This window comes from Anser anser, assembly GCF_964211835.1.
Source record: "Anser anser genome assembly, chromosome: 1".
In the NCBI taxonomy this organism is placed as follows: domain Eukaryota; kingdom Metazoa; phylum Chordata; class Aves; order Anseriformes; family Anatidae; genus Anser; species Anser anser.
In genome coordinates, this window is record NC_139720.1 from 85,470,502 (window position 1) to 85,487,295 (window position 16,794).

The 16,794-nt window shown below is 42.7% G+C and overlaps 1 protein-coding gene across 3 annotated transcripts in view; it reads left to right on the forward strand.

Annotated features, from left to right (window-relative positions):
• The first annotated feature begins 3,799 nt into the window (after positions 1 to 3,799).
• Positions 3,800 to 16,794, forward strand: part of CADM2 (cell adhesion molecule 2) — a 660,501-nt gene continuing 647,506 nt past the window's right edge. Inside the window, exon 1 of one of the 3 annotated variants that reach the window (XM_083836578.1) lies at positions 3,800 to 4,350. In XM_083836578.1, the coding sequence (XP_083692704.1) occupies positions 4,290 to 4,350 (61 nt within the window). In that variant the 5' untranslated portion in view covers positions 3,800 to 4,289. The remainder of the gene's footprint in view (positions 4,351 to 16,794) is intronic. The other 2 variants (XM_083836574.1, XM_083836579.1) reach the window with 2 other exon arrangements.

Sequence of the window (16,794 nt, forward strand, 5' to 3'; positions counted from 1 at the left end):
CAGCTGATGCTACCAAGAAGCACTGATGTAATTAAAATCATGATTGTCCCTTCAGATTTTGCTTACTTTGTTTCTTTCAAGACAAACTCTAGAGGCAGACTGACCCACTAGAGCACAGGTGGCTCCTTCTAGAGGAGGTAGAGTGCAGCTTTTCAGACAGAAGCCTGAAGTCCTGGTGATCAGGAAAAAAGTGTGCAAGCAAAAGGGAGCACGCAGTGGAGCAAGAGGTGAAGCAGTTAGTGATCTGACCTTACTGTTGGGGCTCCACTCAGTTTCATCAACTGTTCACTGACACCTGTGAGAAATATTCCATATAAAAAGGGACAAGTGGGAAATAATTGAGAGGAAGCAAGTAAGATGATGGCTGCTCTGCTAGAGGAAGGGTTTGTCTGCTAGCTTTTGAGTGAACACAACCAAAAAATAAAATTAAAAAATTGTGGGGTAGGAGAATAAAAGATTCTGTGCTGAAAGTGCAGAGGAAGCTGGACAACTGTCTATTTAGCAATTCAGTGAGAGGAAGAACTTGCTGACTCTTTCTGAGCCATGCTTGGAGATTAAATTATTTTGCATTGTTTAGTATTGGAAGTATTCGTATGAATCACCTTCATGGATATCAGGATAAAGCTTTTTTTTTTTTTTTCTGGTTCTGATAAAATGTTTACCCTCTTACCTTCTGAAGCACAGGAGGTTCCATCTGAACATGAGGGGGCACTTTTTTCTGTGAGGGTGACAGAGCACTGAAACAGGTTGCCCAGAGAGGTTGTGGAGTCTCCTTCTGTGGACATATTCAAAACCTGCCCGGATGCCATCCTGCACAACATGCACTAGGTGATCCTACTCAGCAGGGGGTTAGACTAGACGATCTTCAGAGGTCCCTGTCAACCTCAGCCATTCTGTGATTGTGTGCATCTGGTTTTCAGTGCTGACCTCCTGTTGTTTTATTGGGTATTAGGGTATTACTTTTTACTCTATTCTACAGTGTATGTCCTTAATAGTCCCTGCTGCCCTTTTGGTCTGATGTAAGGAGGCCTCTGGCTACTGTGTGCATGAGCTCCAGCTTCACAGGTCAGTTACAAGGTTCTGTCCGACAGGCGTTAGGTTTACACAGCAGCTGCCAGAGAATGTCGTAATATAGGATGCTTCGAAGAAAAGGATGACATATTTTGCAGTTGTAACAATTTTAATCATAATGTTTCATTTGGTCAATTAAACCAGGGGCTTCTGCTTGGGATTTTTTCTGGTTCTGGAAATTGAAAAGCTCACTTTATCTTACCCCGTACAAGGAACTGATGCTGTCCTCCACTCCAGTGGTTTATTGGTGGGAATCAAACACTGGTTTTACTTTCCTAATGCTTAGTAAAGACTTCTCCTGCGTGACGAAGAGGAGTGATGCGACCCCCACTGTGAACCAGCTTCCAATCCCCCTTCCTTGTTGGTAGCTTATTTCAGAACTGTTTGAGCCAGAACAGAAACGTGAGAATCAGCATTTCTGGTCATGCTTCTGTCAGAGTTACTGGCTTCTGGGAGGAAAATGTCAGCTGGTGTTTCTAAACACACAGATCAGCTTTTCCAAATGTGCTCATGTGGCAAAGACTTGGAACCCTTGTGATGCACAGACAGGTGTTTAATCCCTGCATCTGCGGGGGGACCTCTCTTCACGGTTTCTAATCTGCAAGCCGGGAAGACACTTGTATCTTTCCTGTACTGCTTCCTGGAACAAGACTGCAATCAAATCTACGTTTTGTCAAAAGCGCAGAGCTGTCAATTATCACCATTATTGCAAAGGCACTTCAGGTTGGATTACAGTCCTGTGTTAGTGAAGGGTTGAAATTACTTATTTTGTCTTTTTTTTTTTTAAGTTTCCTCCCCCAAAACATCACACAAGTTTTGAGCCTTTGTTGACATTTTTAGTACTGCCTTAAAAATGAGTTGTTCGTTTCTGCAAGACATCTAAAATATTTTGAGAATCATTCCCTGTTCACTACTGCTTTACATGCTCCGAATCCTAACAACAGTGGTAAAATTGTAACTTTTGCCATTGTGCATTTGTTTCGGTGGTAATAAAAATCAAGTAAAGCAAGTACCTCTTCATCAGCTACAGACAGTTACTTCAATACTTCTCTGCCCTTGGGGACATTTCTGTGCAACACCTTTGACAGCGGTCAGGTAACCGACTAAGGGCACAGAGATGTATGCGATGTGGATTTGAGACAAAATCATATGACCTACACAACTTTTGTCTTTAAAATGTAATTCTGTAATTTGATTATGCACTGTATAGGCATCTTTTGGAGACAGAGGAACTCAATGTAAATCCTGACACAGTCTCCTGTTGCTAGGCATAGTCATTACTTGCTACCGAACCAAGTGGAAGATACGACTACAGAATCCATGCCTTCCCAGGTCCTAGACTAGTGCAAGGTCTATAAGGTGAAGTTGACTACTGTTAGCACTTAATGATCTGAGACCACACACCTCCCAGAGACAGTAGTTTTTAAAGAGCTTCCTCTCCCATGGGTACTTAATACTATTTCATTGCTTGATTATGTCAGTAGAGCTCTTTGGTGACAAAGAATGGGAGATGAAAACTGAAATTTGGAGAGGTACAATGCAAAACATACTGCATTGTGATGGAGAGCAAGTCTCAACAGAAAAATGATGATCCAGAAGCGGATAAACACCTGATTATCCCAAGCACGTGGGTGCAGGGGAATCCTTCTTTTTTTGAGAAGAAGCAACACGATTTCCTGGAAAAACATTTACAGAGAAGTCCAGCAACTTCAGTAGAACACGGTTTTCTGATTTCACGAAGAGGTTTTGGCAAAAGGTAAGCGATACTGTGCTAAGAGGCAAATAAGTAGGTATGAAGGAAGTAGCCTGCCATCTTGGGTTTCCTACATTCAGTGCCTTGTCTGTCAAGTGATCGGTCCTCCTGCCTGAAGGCTGCAAACCCTTCCAAAGAAAGTCCTCAAATAAAAACTGTTTTCCAAGCCAGAGTGGCAGTAACGCAGCCAAGCGTCCAGAAAGTTTACTGCCATTGTCTGGGTACAAGACTTTTATTACTACTGTGGTGGCGGTACACAGGCAGCCGTTCTTTACAAAGGCTCGTGTCTGACTCCGAAGGCGCGGGAGACCAGGCCAGGGACGCAGGAGGAGAAGCGGAGGGAGGTGACGGTGCTTCACGCCTCCCTCGGAGGAACAGGAGGCGACATGGCCGGGTCCTCCCCCGCTGCCCGGCTTCGGCGGGTGCTTCCACAGGCTTCCCCCCGCCACGAGGCGGAGGAGATGGGCGGCCCCGGCCCGGAGCCGCAGTGTGTGTGAAGCCCGAGCAGCCCGCAGCAGCCTCCCGCCTCCTGACGCTACCTCCTCGGCCCGGCGCCGCGCTCTTTCTCGCGCAGTGGTAACAGCCGCTAACGGTCGCGACAACCGCCCGAGTAACAGCCGCGCGGCGAGGCCACGCCCCCCGCCGGGGGCTCCCTGCCCCCTGGCCCTCAACCGCGTGCGCCGCCGGTTCAGGACCGGCTCTGGACAGCGCCCCGCCGCCCGCCCCCCGCCTCCCATTGGCTGGCAGCCGCCGCGGGGCCGGGGGGCTCCTCGCGATTGGCCCGAGCCGGCTGCCGCTCAGCGGGGCGGGAGGCGGGGCCCGGCGGGCGGGGGCTGTGCCGTGCCGTGACGCGCGTGCGGGGGCGTGGCCGAGGCGGCGACGAGGGGCGGGCTGGCGGCGCTGGGTGGGCCGGGGTGTGGCGCCGGGGGCGGGGAGAGGGGCGGGGCTTTCCGCCGAAAGGGGGCGGGGCGCGCGGAGGAGGCGGGGCGAGCGCAGGGGAGGCTGGCGAGCAGAGAGTGCCCTTGTGTCGCCAGCCGGCGAGGGGCTGGGAGCGAGCAGGCGCCCCGCGCCGCCAGCGGGACGGGACGGGACAGCACGGCACGGGACAGCACGGCGCGGGGCGGGACAGGCCGGGCCGCAGGGACAGCCGGACCGACCCGCCGGTAGGGGCGAGGGGAGCCAGCGGGGGCAGCCGGCACCGCTCGGTGGAGGGAAGCAGCCCGGCGGCGGCAGAGCCGGCGGGGAGAGCTGCTCCCCCCACTTCCCTCCCCAATCCACCCCCGCGACCCCGGCCCTCCTCCTCCTCCTCCTCCTCACCCCACTGGATACAGCGAGGGAGACACTGCGGCGGCGGAGGCGGCGGCGGCGGCTCCTGCGGGGGGAAGGAAGCGCCCGGAGAGCGGAGCGGCGGGAGGCTGCGGATCTGCGTGCCTGGCGCCCACCCAGCCCGAGGGGAGCCCCCAGGATGCGGCTCAAGCCCGGCGCGCTCCTGCGCTTCTACAGCCTCTGCGGGATCCTCATGCAAGGTAACCGCCTCCTCCGCGCCCCTCGGCGGGGACCCCGCGGGGCTCCCCTCAGCCCCCCCCGCCCCAGCGGTCACCCCTTTGCAGCGTCGTCTCCCGCCCGGCAGGGAAAGGGGCTCCGCGCCCCGCTCCGTGCCGCCGCCGCGGCTATACACGCGCGCCTATAGAGATCTATAGACCCTATAGAGGTCTGTGCGCGTGTGCGCGGCGTATGTGCGCGGAGATCATGGAGCGAGCCGAAAGCTCCTCGACGCCCCGCTCCGAGCCGCTGTCCTCCCGCAGCGAGTTTCCAGACTCGCCGTGTATCCCTCGTCCCTCCTCCTCCTGCACCTCCCCTCCCGCCGCACCGCCACCGCCGCTCCGCTTAATTAACACGAGCCTGCCGAGCGAAAGGGAACAACCGCTGCGGCCGCGGCGGAGGGGAACCCGCGAAGCACCATTATCATGCAAATGACTGGCGTGTGCGGCCGGGGGAGGCCCCCCCACGTCCCCACGCACCCCCTCACCCCCCCCCCCCCGGAGCTCCCCCGGTGCTGCCGGGCAGAGTTTCCCCGCTCGGGGGGCGGTGCAGCCCCCCCTGCCCCCGCCGCCCTCCTGAGGGGCAGGGGCGGGGCGAGGGGCGGTGGGGGGGGCGGCAACGGTGCGGGGTTGGGGGGGGGGGGGCGTTGAAACGGAGCGACCTTGCGGGATTTTTTCCGTCCCCTGGGCTCCGCGTCGAGTTGGGCAAGGTGCTGGGCTGCGTCGTGTGCCGGGGAGAGGGGCGCGGGGGGCCGCGGCGCTCCCCGCTGTCACCTCGCCGTGAGGCGAGCGGCCCGGGGGGGCTCGGCAGCAGGCAGCGCCGGCTTCCCGGGGCAGGTGGTGCTGGTATTCTTCACCGGGGTTGCCGAGTTGCCCTGCACGTCACCGCACAAGGAGCCGCTGTGTCGGTGCCATCCGAGATTATTTACTGGGGCATGTGCGGCGGGCTGCACCTGGGGGTTGGCTCCTCTCGGCCTTTTACATTTCCCTGTGAATTGTCGATTCATTGCCCTGCGAAGGAAGGGGGGGGGTCGGGGGGGGACGCGTCTGGACTGACTTTCTGTCACCAATAAAATCAGGGCTGCTGCTGGAGGAGGAGGATTTGATCTTTCCTAAGATGCAATCAACTGCATTCAGCGCATCACATTTTTTAAGAGTAAACCAGTGATTAAAAACGGTGATGCCTTTCACAGCAGTTTAGGGAGTGTGCCAGGGAAAATGTAACTCCGTGAACTGCATCAGGTAAAAAACGTGTTGCGAGAAAAGGGAGGTAATACGCATCTGACTCTGCGAAAATAACCAGATTGGGCCTGTCCTTGCAGATGGGGAAAGGCTATGTTTAATGTGTTCATCAGCTTGCCCTCTGCGTGTATAAAATGTCTCCTCCTTTTCAGTTTCTCACACAATTATTTTTCCTCAGCTCCTGATTAAAACTGCAATCAAAACCAGGGAGACTTGGGCAGTCTCTATACCTGACTTTAGCCGAGTGCTGTTTCGGGGAGCAGTTTTACTGGGCACTATTTAACAAATATAAGAAACCTGTCACCTTCAGACTGGAGTGAGAGGAAATAATTTCTACTCCTCCTCTCCTTTGAAGATAAGGGAGAATGGAGGAGAAAATGAGTGAACGTTTTCTAGGAGAAACCTGCCCTGAATAGTGACTGTGTCTAACTGAATATCAAATTCCTTTGGTCCACCTTACAGTGCTGCTTCATAAATGGTGTTTACTCAGTTTCTGCCATTTATTTTGGCACAGCCAGCGGACACAATTACCATATTAGACACATTTCTAGTTGGCGCTTTCATACCTACATTTAGAAGCAGTTTTTCCTGTTGGCTTACTTTGGTTCCCCAAACTGTTGTGAAGGGGCTCAATGGATTTGTTAGATTCCTCCGTTTTCTACTCGTAGGCTGTGGGATGCACGGGTTTTCTGTCGGCTCTGTACATGAATAAGATCGTTGTTCCGAGGATTCGGTGCACTCCTGGGTTGTGACTAAGGATGGCTGCCGGTAGCGAAAGTGAAGCTAATCAAGTTTAAAGGCAATGTGACAAAGAGCCAAGCTAATGTGTGTCCTGTCTGGAAGTGTGTCTTTTTGGCATGGTCTGTTAAGAGCCAGGCTTAAGGAATCTGCCCCGAGAGTTGATGCAGCATCAGCTGAGGGAAGAGGACATAGAATAATGCTTCTCAGCTTGTGCGTGGAATAGCATTAACAGCAAGCAGTCCCTGCTGAATGGAGGCAAACAGAAGTAAAAGAACCCAGTGTCAGCTGCTTGCTGTGAAAGGGGTGCGATGGAGGTGGAAGGGGGAGTAATAACATGTTGAGCTGAGAAGTGGCTTGTCAGCTGAGTTTGGGTATGGTATTAGTCTGCTCTACCCTCTCCAGCATTTGCTGTGAAAATAGTAGAATCTCTGGCTGCTGTTGTTCTTAGCTTGTGGACTGTAATGATTCTGAAGTAGTTAAACTGTTTCCCAAGGGGTTAAACTGTTACATATGTTTACAGTCCTACCTGCTTTTTTGTTTCATTCAGTTTGTTTGTTTTTCGCTTCTCAGATTTTGCCTGCCTTACATAAAATTTAACAGTTGGAGGATAGCATGTATTTAGAAGAACTTTATTACATCATCTGAAATGCTTTTATGCAACCTGGAAAGTAAGCTGTTTATTGTAAAGAGTTACGGTGTGAGAAACTATAATATTTAAAAATAGTTTTGTTGAATTCCTGGTATACAGATATGGGTTAAGATTATCCTGGAATTGTAGCTGCTATAGCCCCCTGCTGTGTGATAATGCAAATGGCATCTAATGCCTTAATGTGCTCCGTTTCTCGGAAGATGCTGGATAGTGCTGTGTGTGGTAGCAAATGATGCGCTTTCGGTTCTCTGCCAACACCAGGCGAATCTTTTCAGTATGGTTTCTTCAGGCACTTCAAATACTTGCAACCTGTCTGCTAATGAAAATAATGTAGGGACACTTTAATTTGTCTGAAACTGTGATCACTGATGTAACAAATCAGTGAAGACGTAATTGCTCATGGGTGAGACTTGTTTCATAAGCCTAGATCCATTACAAATAGGAGAAAAAAAAAGTATGCAAATGGCTATTTCTCAGATCGTTTGAGCTGATTTAAGACACTGTCGTGATACATCACTATTTCTTACACAGCTAGTCCCTTATTTGAATTTTCACTAGTATTTCTATTAGCAAAATCTTGGCAGTAATACTCGTGTTCTATGAGGATGTAGATGATTACAGAATAGAAGAAAGTGGCTTTGGAGGAGGTTGATACAATCTGTAGTTGGAGTATTTTACACGCAATTTAAAGCATAGAATGTATAACTCGGCTTGATAGTGACCGTATTTATATGGCTTGCATCAATCTAACCAAAGCCTGGTAGGCATATGAGCTGTCTAGGTCCCAGGTTAGCTCATATTTTATGACTTTTGTGATTTCTTCATATATTTTATTTATACTCATTGTATAGCCCCACTGAACAGTTTTAGAACCTGGAGTAACTTACCACGCAAACTTCTGTTGATGACCCTTACACAACATCTCTGAGGAACACATGACCAGAGGTCTCTCACGCTTATGGGATTTATCAAGTTTCTATCAATTCAACAGTAAGCAGTAGCTCCAGAAAAATGCTGATAAGGAGAAACACCTCCATTGAAACAAATACCTTTTTTTGTCATGTCAGCTTTATAGTTATTTCTCATTTTTTGACTTCAAAAATGTAAGACATTGAACATCCCTCTGCTCTTAAATGTGCTTATCGGTTTTAATTACATAATTATGCACTATAAATGTCTTCAAGTCATGTATTATACAGGCCTTAGTACTTGTATTTTAGCCTTACCTCACAAACCAGGTGTTGAATGTGATTGTGCTTACTCTTTCCACCAAAGAATTAGTGTTTTGATGTTGCTATACAGAGTCAAGATCTTTTTTTTTTTTTTTTTTCCCACATACGCATCACAAGTGGTGGTTAAGAAACTGGTAGCAACTCTGTATATGGCAGACACAGATGGACATGAGGTAGTTGCCAAGAGAATAGCACCGTAGCCAGAATGTGCTTGACTGTTAGAACAATGATTCCTCCTTCAACTAATACTTTAACAGTAGAAAGAGAAGGTTCTCTAATTGTCCTCTTAATTTAATGCCTTCTCAGAGATGGAAGGAATGCTTCCATTTTTGTTTTTAAAATATGAGCCTGATGACAGGCTAATTCCATTAGAGGCTTTGAAAAGAATAGAGGGTCCTCTCCAGAGAAAATGCCACTAACATGCTTTATAAAATACATGTTCCAAAACAAATATGGAATGGTAAAACTATTAGACATAGTTTACTAGTTTAGTAAGTGTCTCCTCTGGGATTGCGTCAATATTAAGTATGAGCTTAATGAGCATATCCTTCTCTTCTTTCCACGGAATTCTTGAGGTCTGTTTGAAAGGAAGAAAGAAAAAGTGGCAAGGAGTAGCTTGTGAAATGGCGATTATTTTTTTTTTTCCTTAGTAATCTGCCCTTGAACAACTTATCTTTTTTACAGAATGACAACGTTGGAAATATTTTGAAAATAAATAAGTATTATGAAAAATGCACGTGGGTGGCTTTGCAAGAGTTCTTTCTTTTGTTTCCTCTGAACCTGTTTCAGGATTTTTTCCTTTCATTTATATAAATGCAAATTAAAGAGAAGGTCCAAGTGTTTACAGTTTCTCTTACTTTAATGCACAATAAGCTCAGGACAGATGCACATCCGTCCTGAGGAGACTGTGGTAAAAGCATTTTAAGGTGGTAGGGAAAGAAGCAGAGAGTGCTTATTTTAATGACAAAACAGAGTGCTAACAGTGGACGTTGTGTACTGCATCTTCCAGAGCTCTGTTTTAGTACTAATGTTTTGTGTGTAGGGCTTTCTAACGTGGAGAATTTGGAACAGGCAAAAAAGATTTAGAAAAGAACGTAGGTAGTTATTTTTACTGTAGATGAACTGGAAGACTCCCTGTTTGTTCACTTAACTGTGTCTACCTACCTGTCTTCGTTTCTCTGACATCTTTAACTGTAAGATAAAATCATGCCATCATCCTTTGCCATTCTATTATATGTATCTTCTAAGACAAAAAGGTCTGACAAATTTGGGATTTTTGAGGGAAAGACCATTACTTCCTAGCTAGGAGTAGAATTGTATATATTGCTTTCTAGTCTAATCAAATGGCTCTTAGAGTGTGAATGCTTCTTCCTTTCACAGTTTAAGTAGCAGCACATCACTGTTAATACAATTTTACATTACTATGAATTCATAAATTAATTTATCGTTTTTCTGTTTCATAATGCTCACTTTAGCATTCTCTGTTCTTCTTAAATAGCTGTTAAGGGGGTGTTAACTATGTTAACTGTCCATAGGCAACTGCTCTTCAGTTTTAGAAAATTAATTCATGCGCATAGCATGTGTTTCTCAGTTTAAATCCCTAAAGCCTCTTCAGAGCATCTTTGTATGCATATGTACACACATACACAAATTTAAATAAAGTTTTGTTCTAACAGATGTATATTACTGAACTCTTCACCAGCTTATTTTTTATCTATTCTGTGCATGGGGTTGGCCAGGTTTAGGTTATTTGTCAAGGCAGTGTGGATTGTCATACGCCATATAGTGGTTGTCTGCGTGGCTTTGATGTTCCCTCTATCGTCATCCTTCTGTAAACAATTTGTTGACTACCTGTCTTTGTTGGATGGGAAGGATGGTGCAAGAGAGACTGTTGTCTTGTGTTAGAGGTGAAAAGAGTCTGGTTACGTTTTAAACTTCTTACGTACCACAATATTAATCAAACAATGATTCTGATTGTCGTAGTAATTCCATTACCAAGCCTTAACTAAGGTAACCTGGGTATTCTATTACACACAGAAGGAATTTATGGCCACAAAGAAGAACACATTTATGCCTTGCTGGATGTCATCAATATATAATGCATTGCATTATTTCCACTTCTCCTGGCAGAAGCTAAATAGGCCAGCACAGCTATACTGATCCATCTGTCTAAGTCTTAAAAACTCGGGCTTTTCAAAGTTCAACACTGGAAACTCCGCAACTGTGACTGACAGACAGCTCTGAAGAGAATAAGACCAAATTACTTCACAGCAGCAGTTGTAGTAGGCATTTTGGTATCTTCCATTTGCTCGTATATTTATCCCAAACTGACCTACATCTGCTGGATTATCAGTGTAACTTGACCTGCTTTTATTGCTGCTGTGCTATATGGGAGGAAAGCTGTTCTGGTTAGTCCCTAACAAGGGGAAAAGCCATACTAGTTGAAGCAGAAACAATCAGTTTTTAGAATTATGTAGGGTTTAAGGTCATTGAGTTCGCTACTGAAATAACTTGTTACTTTCCAATGCAAAATTGTTATGTACTGAGTATTTTTTCAACAAAACAGAAAGCAAAAACAATGAGATGGTATTGACAAAATCAAGTTGGAGTTTAATATTAAAATTTTGTTTTAATTGGAAGACTATACAAAATACATTCCTATGTCAGGCTCATTTTGCTTTTTTTACATCCAAAGGCTTTTTTCTTTTTCTCTGCTAATATTCTTGTTATGTGAGAAGTTTAAATTTTGACATGCTAGCTGGAGCTTCATTGTGATATATTAATGGTTCTAAATTCAAGAACAGTGAAGAAGTCTCCATTGAATTGCATGGTTTATACAGGAAAAGAAAACTTTGAAGTACAAAAATACTTATTCATACTCCAGGTCATCAATGGAAATATATATATATATATATATATATTTAAATTTTGAAATACAGAAAAATGTAAAACTGCAGACGTTTCCAAATTGTAAGATAAATCCTGTAGCTAGAGATATTATTCACTAAACTTCATAATCTCAAGAGTTAACACTGAATACCTCAAATCCTTGGCAGGCATTAAATAGCATAATATATTGTCTTACTTCCTTTACATGAGGTCTTTTTTTTTAACATCTAAACTAATGATGATAAAAATAAGAGATTTTTTTTTTTCCTGTAACTTTGGGGGAGACCTTAAACTAACATCTATTTTTTTCTTGAGCATAAGTGACATTGTAAAGTATCTAGTCCAACAGATTAAGCATGATATTCTTGTTGCTTCTTAATTGTGTCATATATGAGCTTCTTCTATTGCACTTGAAGACTTCTGATAGTATTATTGATGCTTCTGGGCTTTTATAGCGTGGCGTTGTAATATTACGAAAAATAGGTGAAATATAGACTAATATGGAGGAAACTGTAAGTACGATCTTGATTAATGATCATTTTGGTTAATGAAAAGTAATATCCATACAGTTTGGAAAATCACTTCAAATTAAAACCAGTGGCAGTAACATGGTGGAATTCATGAACACAACTAATGGAGGTGTTTTTCAGAACCTAAGTATCACATCTAAAAACTACTAGGACTTCATTTTCGGCTATGAAAACAAATTCATTATCAGTGAATTTGCTTTAAAGGCTGTGCTTTTTTTTTTTTTAAAGGCAACACCAGAGTCCTAAATCTAACATGCTACAATCTTAGAATGTATCTTGAGCTCTGCTTATGTAAAGGTAATCAAGATGATGTGTCTTCGAATACAAGTAGCATATCTGCTAGTGTAAGTTCAGCATGGGCCAGCACCTCAACTATTTGCCCATCTTCTTCAGAACATCTTCCTAATACTCCTAGGATCTCTTTGTCAAGTTTTTGGTGTATCTCTCCTCACAAAATGTTGTGTGTTGATAGCAAACTACTGGTTAATGCTTTTTGATATGTTGAAATGTGAAGTGTGTGTCATTCTTAGGGTGAAAATGCCTTGTTCAGTCCTCTAAAAATGGACCAGATCCTGCATCATTTCAGTAGTTTCCCCATAAAATAATTGAGTTTTTATTTTTCTAAATGTTTCCTGCTTCTTAAGTAATATCTGCTTTGCAAATTATAAGTCACTATTGTATTGCTAAATTCTAAATGGTGAATTTTGGAGGTGGGAGTGAAAGCACATTTAAAAAAAAAAAAAGCAAAGGGCCTATGTTATTGATCACTTATGCTAGATAAAAACCTCAGTGGCTTATAGACTTATTTATAGGATGTTCTCATATGTTTAACATGCAAGAAAAACAATTTCAAAATAGCCTGGAATACAATTGTTTTAAGTGAATAGGCTATATATATTTTTTTTTTTTTCTAAGTAGTGCTAGTGCATGGTCATTGAAAATGTGTTTGCAGAATTTCCCAAACTATCTATGTATCGTGAGAAAAAAAATAATACCAGATTTGATATAGATTTGCTTTTGTATGCTAGAAGAGCAAGTGATACTTTTGTTCTACAAAACCACAGTTCTTTCTTAATCTTATGCAGAATGGAGTAAAAGGAAATCTGGGTGAAGGACACAGTTCAGCTCCTTGTGTAGGAGATATTCTTCATTTATTTTGGCACCTGTGTGGCAGGATTTGGAAGGGCAGGTCCATTTAATATTAATTAGATTATGCCTGTTGCAAACTCAAATACCCTGTAAATTCCAAGAGGAAAACAGAATCCACTAGACCGTATCATTCGAAGTAAGCAAGGTCAAATTTGCTGTTTAATGGATGGTTAATATTGTAGGCTTTTTTCTTTTAACTGGTCATTAAAAACTCTTGAACAACTTCTAGAACAATTTATTTTAGGAATTTCAAAATAGGTGGCTAGCTGGTCATAGATCAGTGGGCGCAGATAACCATAGAGAAATCTCCCTCCAGGCTTTGTCTGCCTGGTATACCTGTCAAGAAAACCAAACTGCTTCTTCCATTTGCCACTGTGAAACTTGAAGCGGCGAAACAACAGTAGCCTGAATCTGTATGTGTGAAAGTCTTTCCCTTCTAAGTTTTTGAGGATAAAGGCTTCAGTTTTGGATCCTGTATAATCTCTTTACATTAATGTGGCAAACGTGCAACAAGTAGGCTGTAACATGGCAACACCTAAGTGGCCTTCGTGGTGATAGATGGGGTGGACTGGGAAAGGGGCAAGTTATTTTCTCTATGGATAAAACTTCCCCTCAAGAGTTACCACAACAGCCTTTACTTTAAAAGACAGGACACACATGAAGATTAGGCTAGAACAAAACTCTGTTGCTTCAGTCCTACCGGATATGACATACATTTTCATCTTTCTCCTGTAGTGATTTCTCTACCTCTTCCTTTCCCTGGAAAATGAGATCCAGCATGTGAAGGTTTTAGGGCAAACACATTCACTGGAAGCTATGAGAGGACAGCCTTCTCCTCACCTTGGAACAGAAAATACATGGGAGGGATGTGGTAGGAGGCTTTTTTTTTTTTTCTTTAAATTAATTCCTTCCACTTCTCTACCTTCCTGAACTGTGCACTAACAGGAGAATGGGAACAAGCAGAAATCAGTCCCTGGTGCTGGGACCTGACTCCTGCCAGTGGCACCAATTACAGAAACTTGTTAGTGAGGTAATCATTAGACTGTGTTCTCTATAATCTTGTAAGAGCCTGATTTTTGCTTCAGTGTAATATGTAAGACTTCCTACAGGCAGAAGTAAGAAGCCTCAAATTTGAGAGGTGAAAATGCTTTAAAAGCCATCCTATGAGAAACAGGAATTTAGATGTACTTCATATTGATGCAAATGTGCCACCTGAGATCATTTTAACATATCTCCCTTTCATTTTCATTGATCTAAGTTAGATAAATCAATTACTTGCTTTGAACATTTTGTTCCAAAATGCAGCTGAAACTTTTTGTAGGTGCAATTAATTCCATTTTCTCTATAATGTTAGAAGACATGCCATCACAATGTAAAATGTGATAGAGTGTCAATGTCACTTGTGCTTTATGTCAACTTAGAATCTTAGAGAAGATATCTGTTGCAATGCATACTGGTATAAGAAATCAGACTTTACTGATAAATGTCGAGAAAAATTCTTCAGGAATATTATACTCTTCTGCTTTTGTGTCCTGTTGAAGTGAACAAGATCTTAGAAAATGCAACACGTTCAGAAAAACAGACCAACTATTCTGCTTGTATAGCTATGTACTCATCAAATGGCAATACAGGCAGCTATGCTAATAAACGTTGATAAAGATGACTGCACAGTGAGGAAAGGTAGCTCCTTAGGTGTTGCTGTTGTGCCATGGTAAACTTCTAGATTGTTGAGACACACATCTCTAAATCTCTAGCAGGGAAATTCTTCACGTGAAAGCTTTCAGTCCAACTAACAACTAAAATATATGTCACATTACTGAAGTAGGCTTTATTTGCAGAGTAGAAATGTAAATGTGAAAAAAACTTTTACAAGCTATAATTGTTACTATTTTTTTAACATGTTACTTAGGCTCTTGTGATGTTGTCTGTATTGTGAATGTATTTTTGCATCTGGAATGCACATACACATACCCTAAAATATCAGGTACTGTATGGGGGAATCAATTCATGTACAATATTTTGGTTTAATTAGGGAAACGGTCCCATAAAGAACATTGGGGACGGATGAGCAGTCCATTTGGTGTTTATGGTGCTTCTGAACAATATTTGCATTATTACAAGTCTCTAGCAGTCTTGCATATACAAACATTTTTTTCAAAGAACACACTTGTAAAGTGTCTTCATCAGATGCTTTAATAGTTCCTGCCAAATTTGTTAGTATTTTTCCGTATGGAAATGTGACAGATTTCATTGCATGATACACACACGTGTAAATATAGATTACAAACATAAATCAATGGGTGATAATATTTGAAAACTTTTAAATAGAGAACTAGGTGGTGCTGTTCTTTCATCTTTGTAACTTAGCTAAATTCTTAAGTATGGACTCAGAACATCAGGCTACTACTTTTCAAGAATGAATTTAAGCTGTCTTAAGTGTCCAAAGAAGTTAATATTTCTGATTTCATTAAGAATGCTACCTTGAGAGTTAATAAATACAACACTGTCTATTCTATGTAGAAGAACTTTTGCATCCAACAAATGATTTAGTTTAATTCAACAAGATGATGCACTTTGTTTTATTCTTCTTGTCAGTTTGAATGACTGCAGTGAATTCTAATAATTTTTTGGCTCATTACTTGGCTGTATATTCGGGCATAGTTGATTAGACCAGTTTAGCGTGATTAGATGCATGATTACTGAAATACGACTTTTTTTCTAGCACTGAACTTCGGCATCCCCTTTCTTTGTTGGTTTCTTAAATATCTTTTGGACTAATTTCCTAAAAGTGCAATGAGATTATCAATAGTAGCTAGAAGAAATTTGCTGTAACTGTAGCAGCAGTATATAAACCATAGTAAATTAAGCAAGAAAAACAATTTATTGGACTTTCTTCCATTTACAAAAAAAAAAAAAAAAAGTTTTAATATACTGTTTTATCTCAATGCCATTATTGCTGTAATAGAAAATAGTGAAGTTAAGACTATAATGAACTGCCTGTGGTCTAGATAGATTTGTTATATCAGAGTTCAGCATTGCAGCAGATCTCTAAATGTCTAATTAGAATCCAACTTCAGCATGTAGCGCTTCAGTGGAGAATGCCTTACATTGACTGCTGCTTAGACAGGAATGTTGCAAGAACAGATGGAAAAAAAGAAAGAAAGAGAAAGGAGGAGGAAAATGTGCTTCTGTACTGAAAGTGAGGAAAAAGTGCTCTAGCTAGGTCAAACTTCTGAAAGTGTTTGCTGTAAGTAGGTAATTACTTATTCAAGAAACTAAGCTGTAGCTGTTAATAGTCACAAATGGGGGAGTGTGAAAACACTTTTTCTAGCAGTTTGTCTCCCCTATTCTTTGTGAAGCTCTGCAATATAGAGAAGAATCTGTAGCAGAAAGTTTTTGTACTTTCTGTTTATTCATGAAAAACCATAAAATGTTTTCCTTGGCTTAGATGAGAGATTTTGTCAAATATATGAATATCTGTACAATCAAAAATGAGAATGTACCAGGGTTAAAAGCAATAATCCATTCTATGTTGATTTTTTTTTTTTTAAGATTTCATTGTCACAGCTATAGCTATTGTTGTTTGTGTTGGAAGAGTACCAAAATATTGTCAGACTTATTTTTGGAAATTGGAAAACAATCAAAACAACTTGTATTTGCAAAAATAAATAACTAAAAAAATTCTTGTTCATTCATGATAATCGTGTTCTCAGCACTCAAGGAGAAACTGCATTTGAGCACTATACTATATGTAGACTTGGTTTTAGTGTGTACCGTACCATTAAAAACTACTAATGAAAACTCACTGCTGCCAAGTTGTTGCTTAGCATTTCTTTCAGAATTGTGTATCAGAGACAGTGGTTCAGTATGCATGGGTTAAGAGACTATTTAAAAGGGGTATTTTAATAAATTGTGTTGCTAACTGTAACTGGGTATAAGTGTGCTGAAGACTTCTGAACACAAATTTTAAGTTGAAAATTATTGCACTAACTACCTT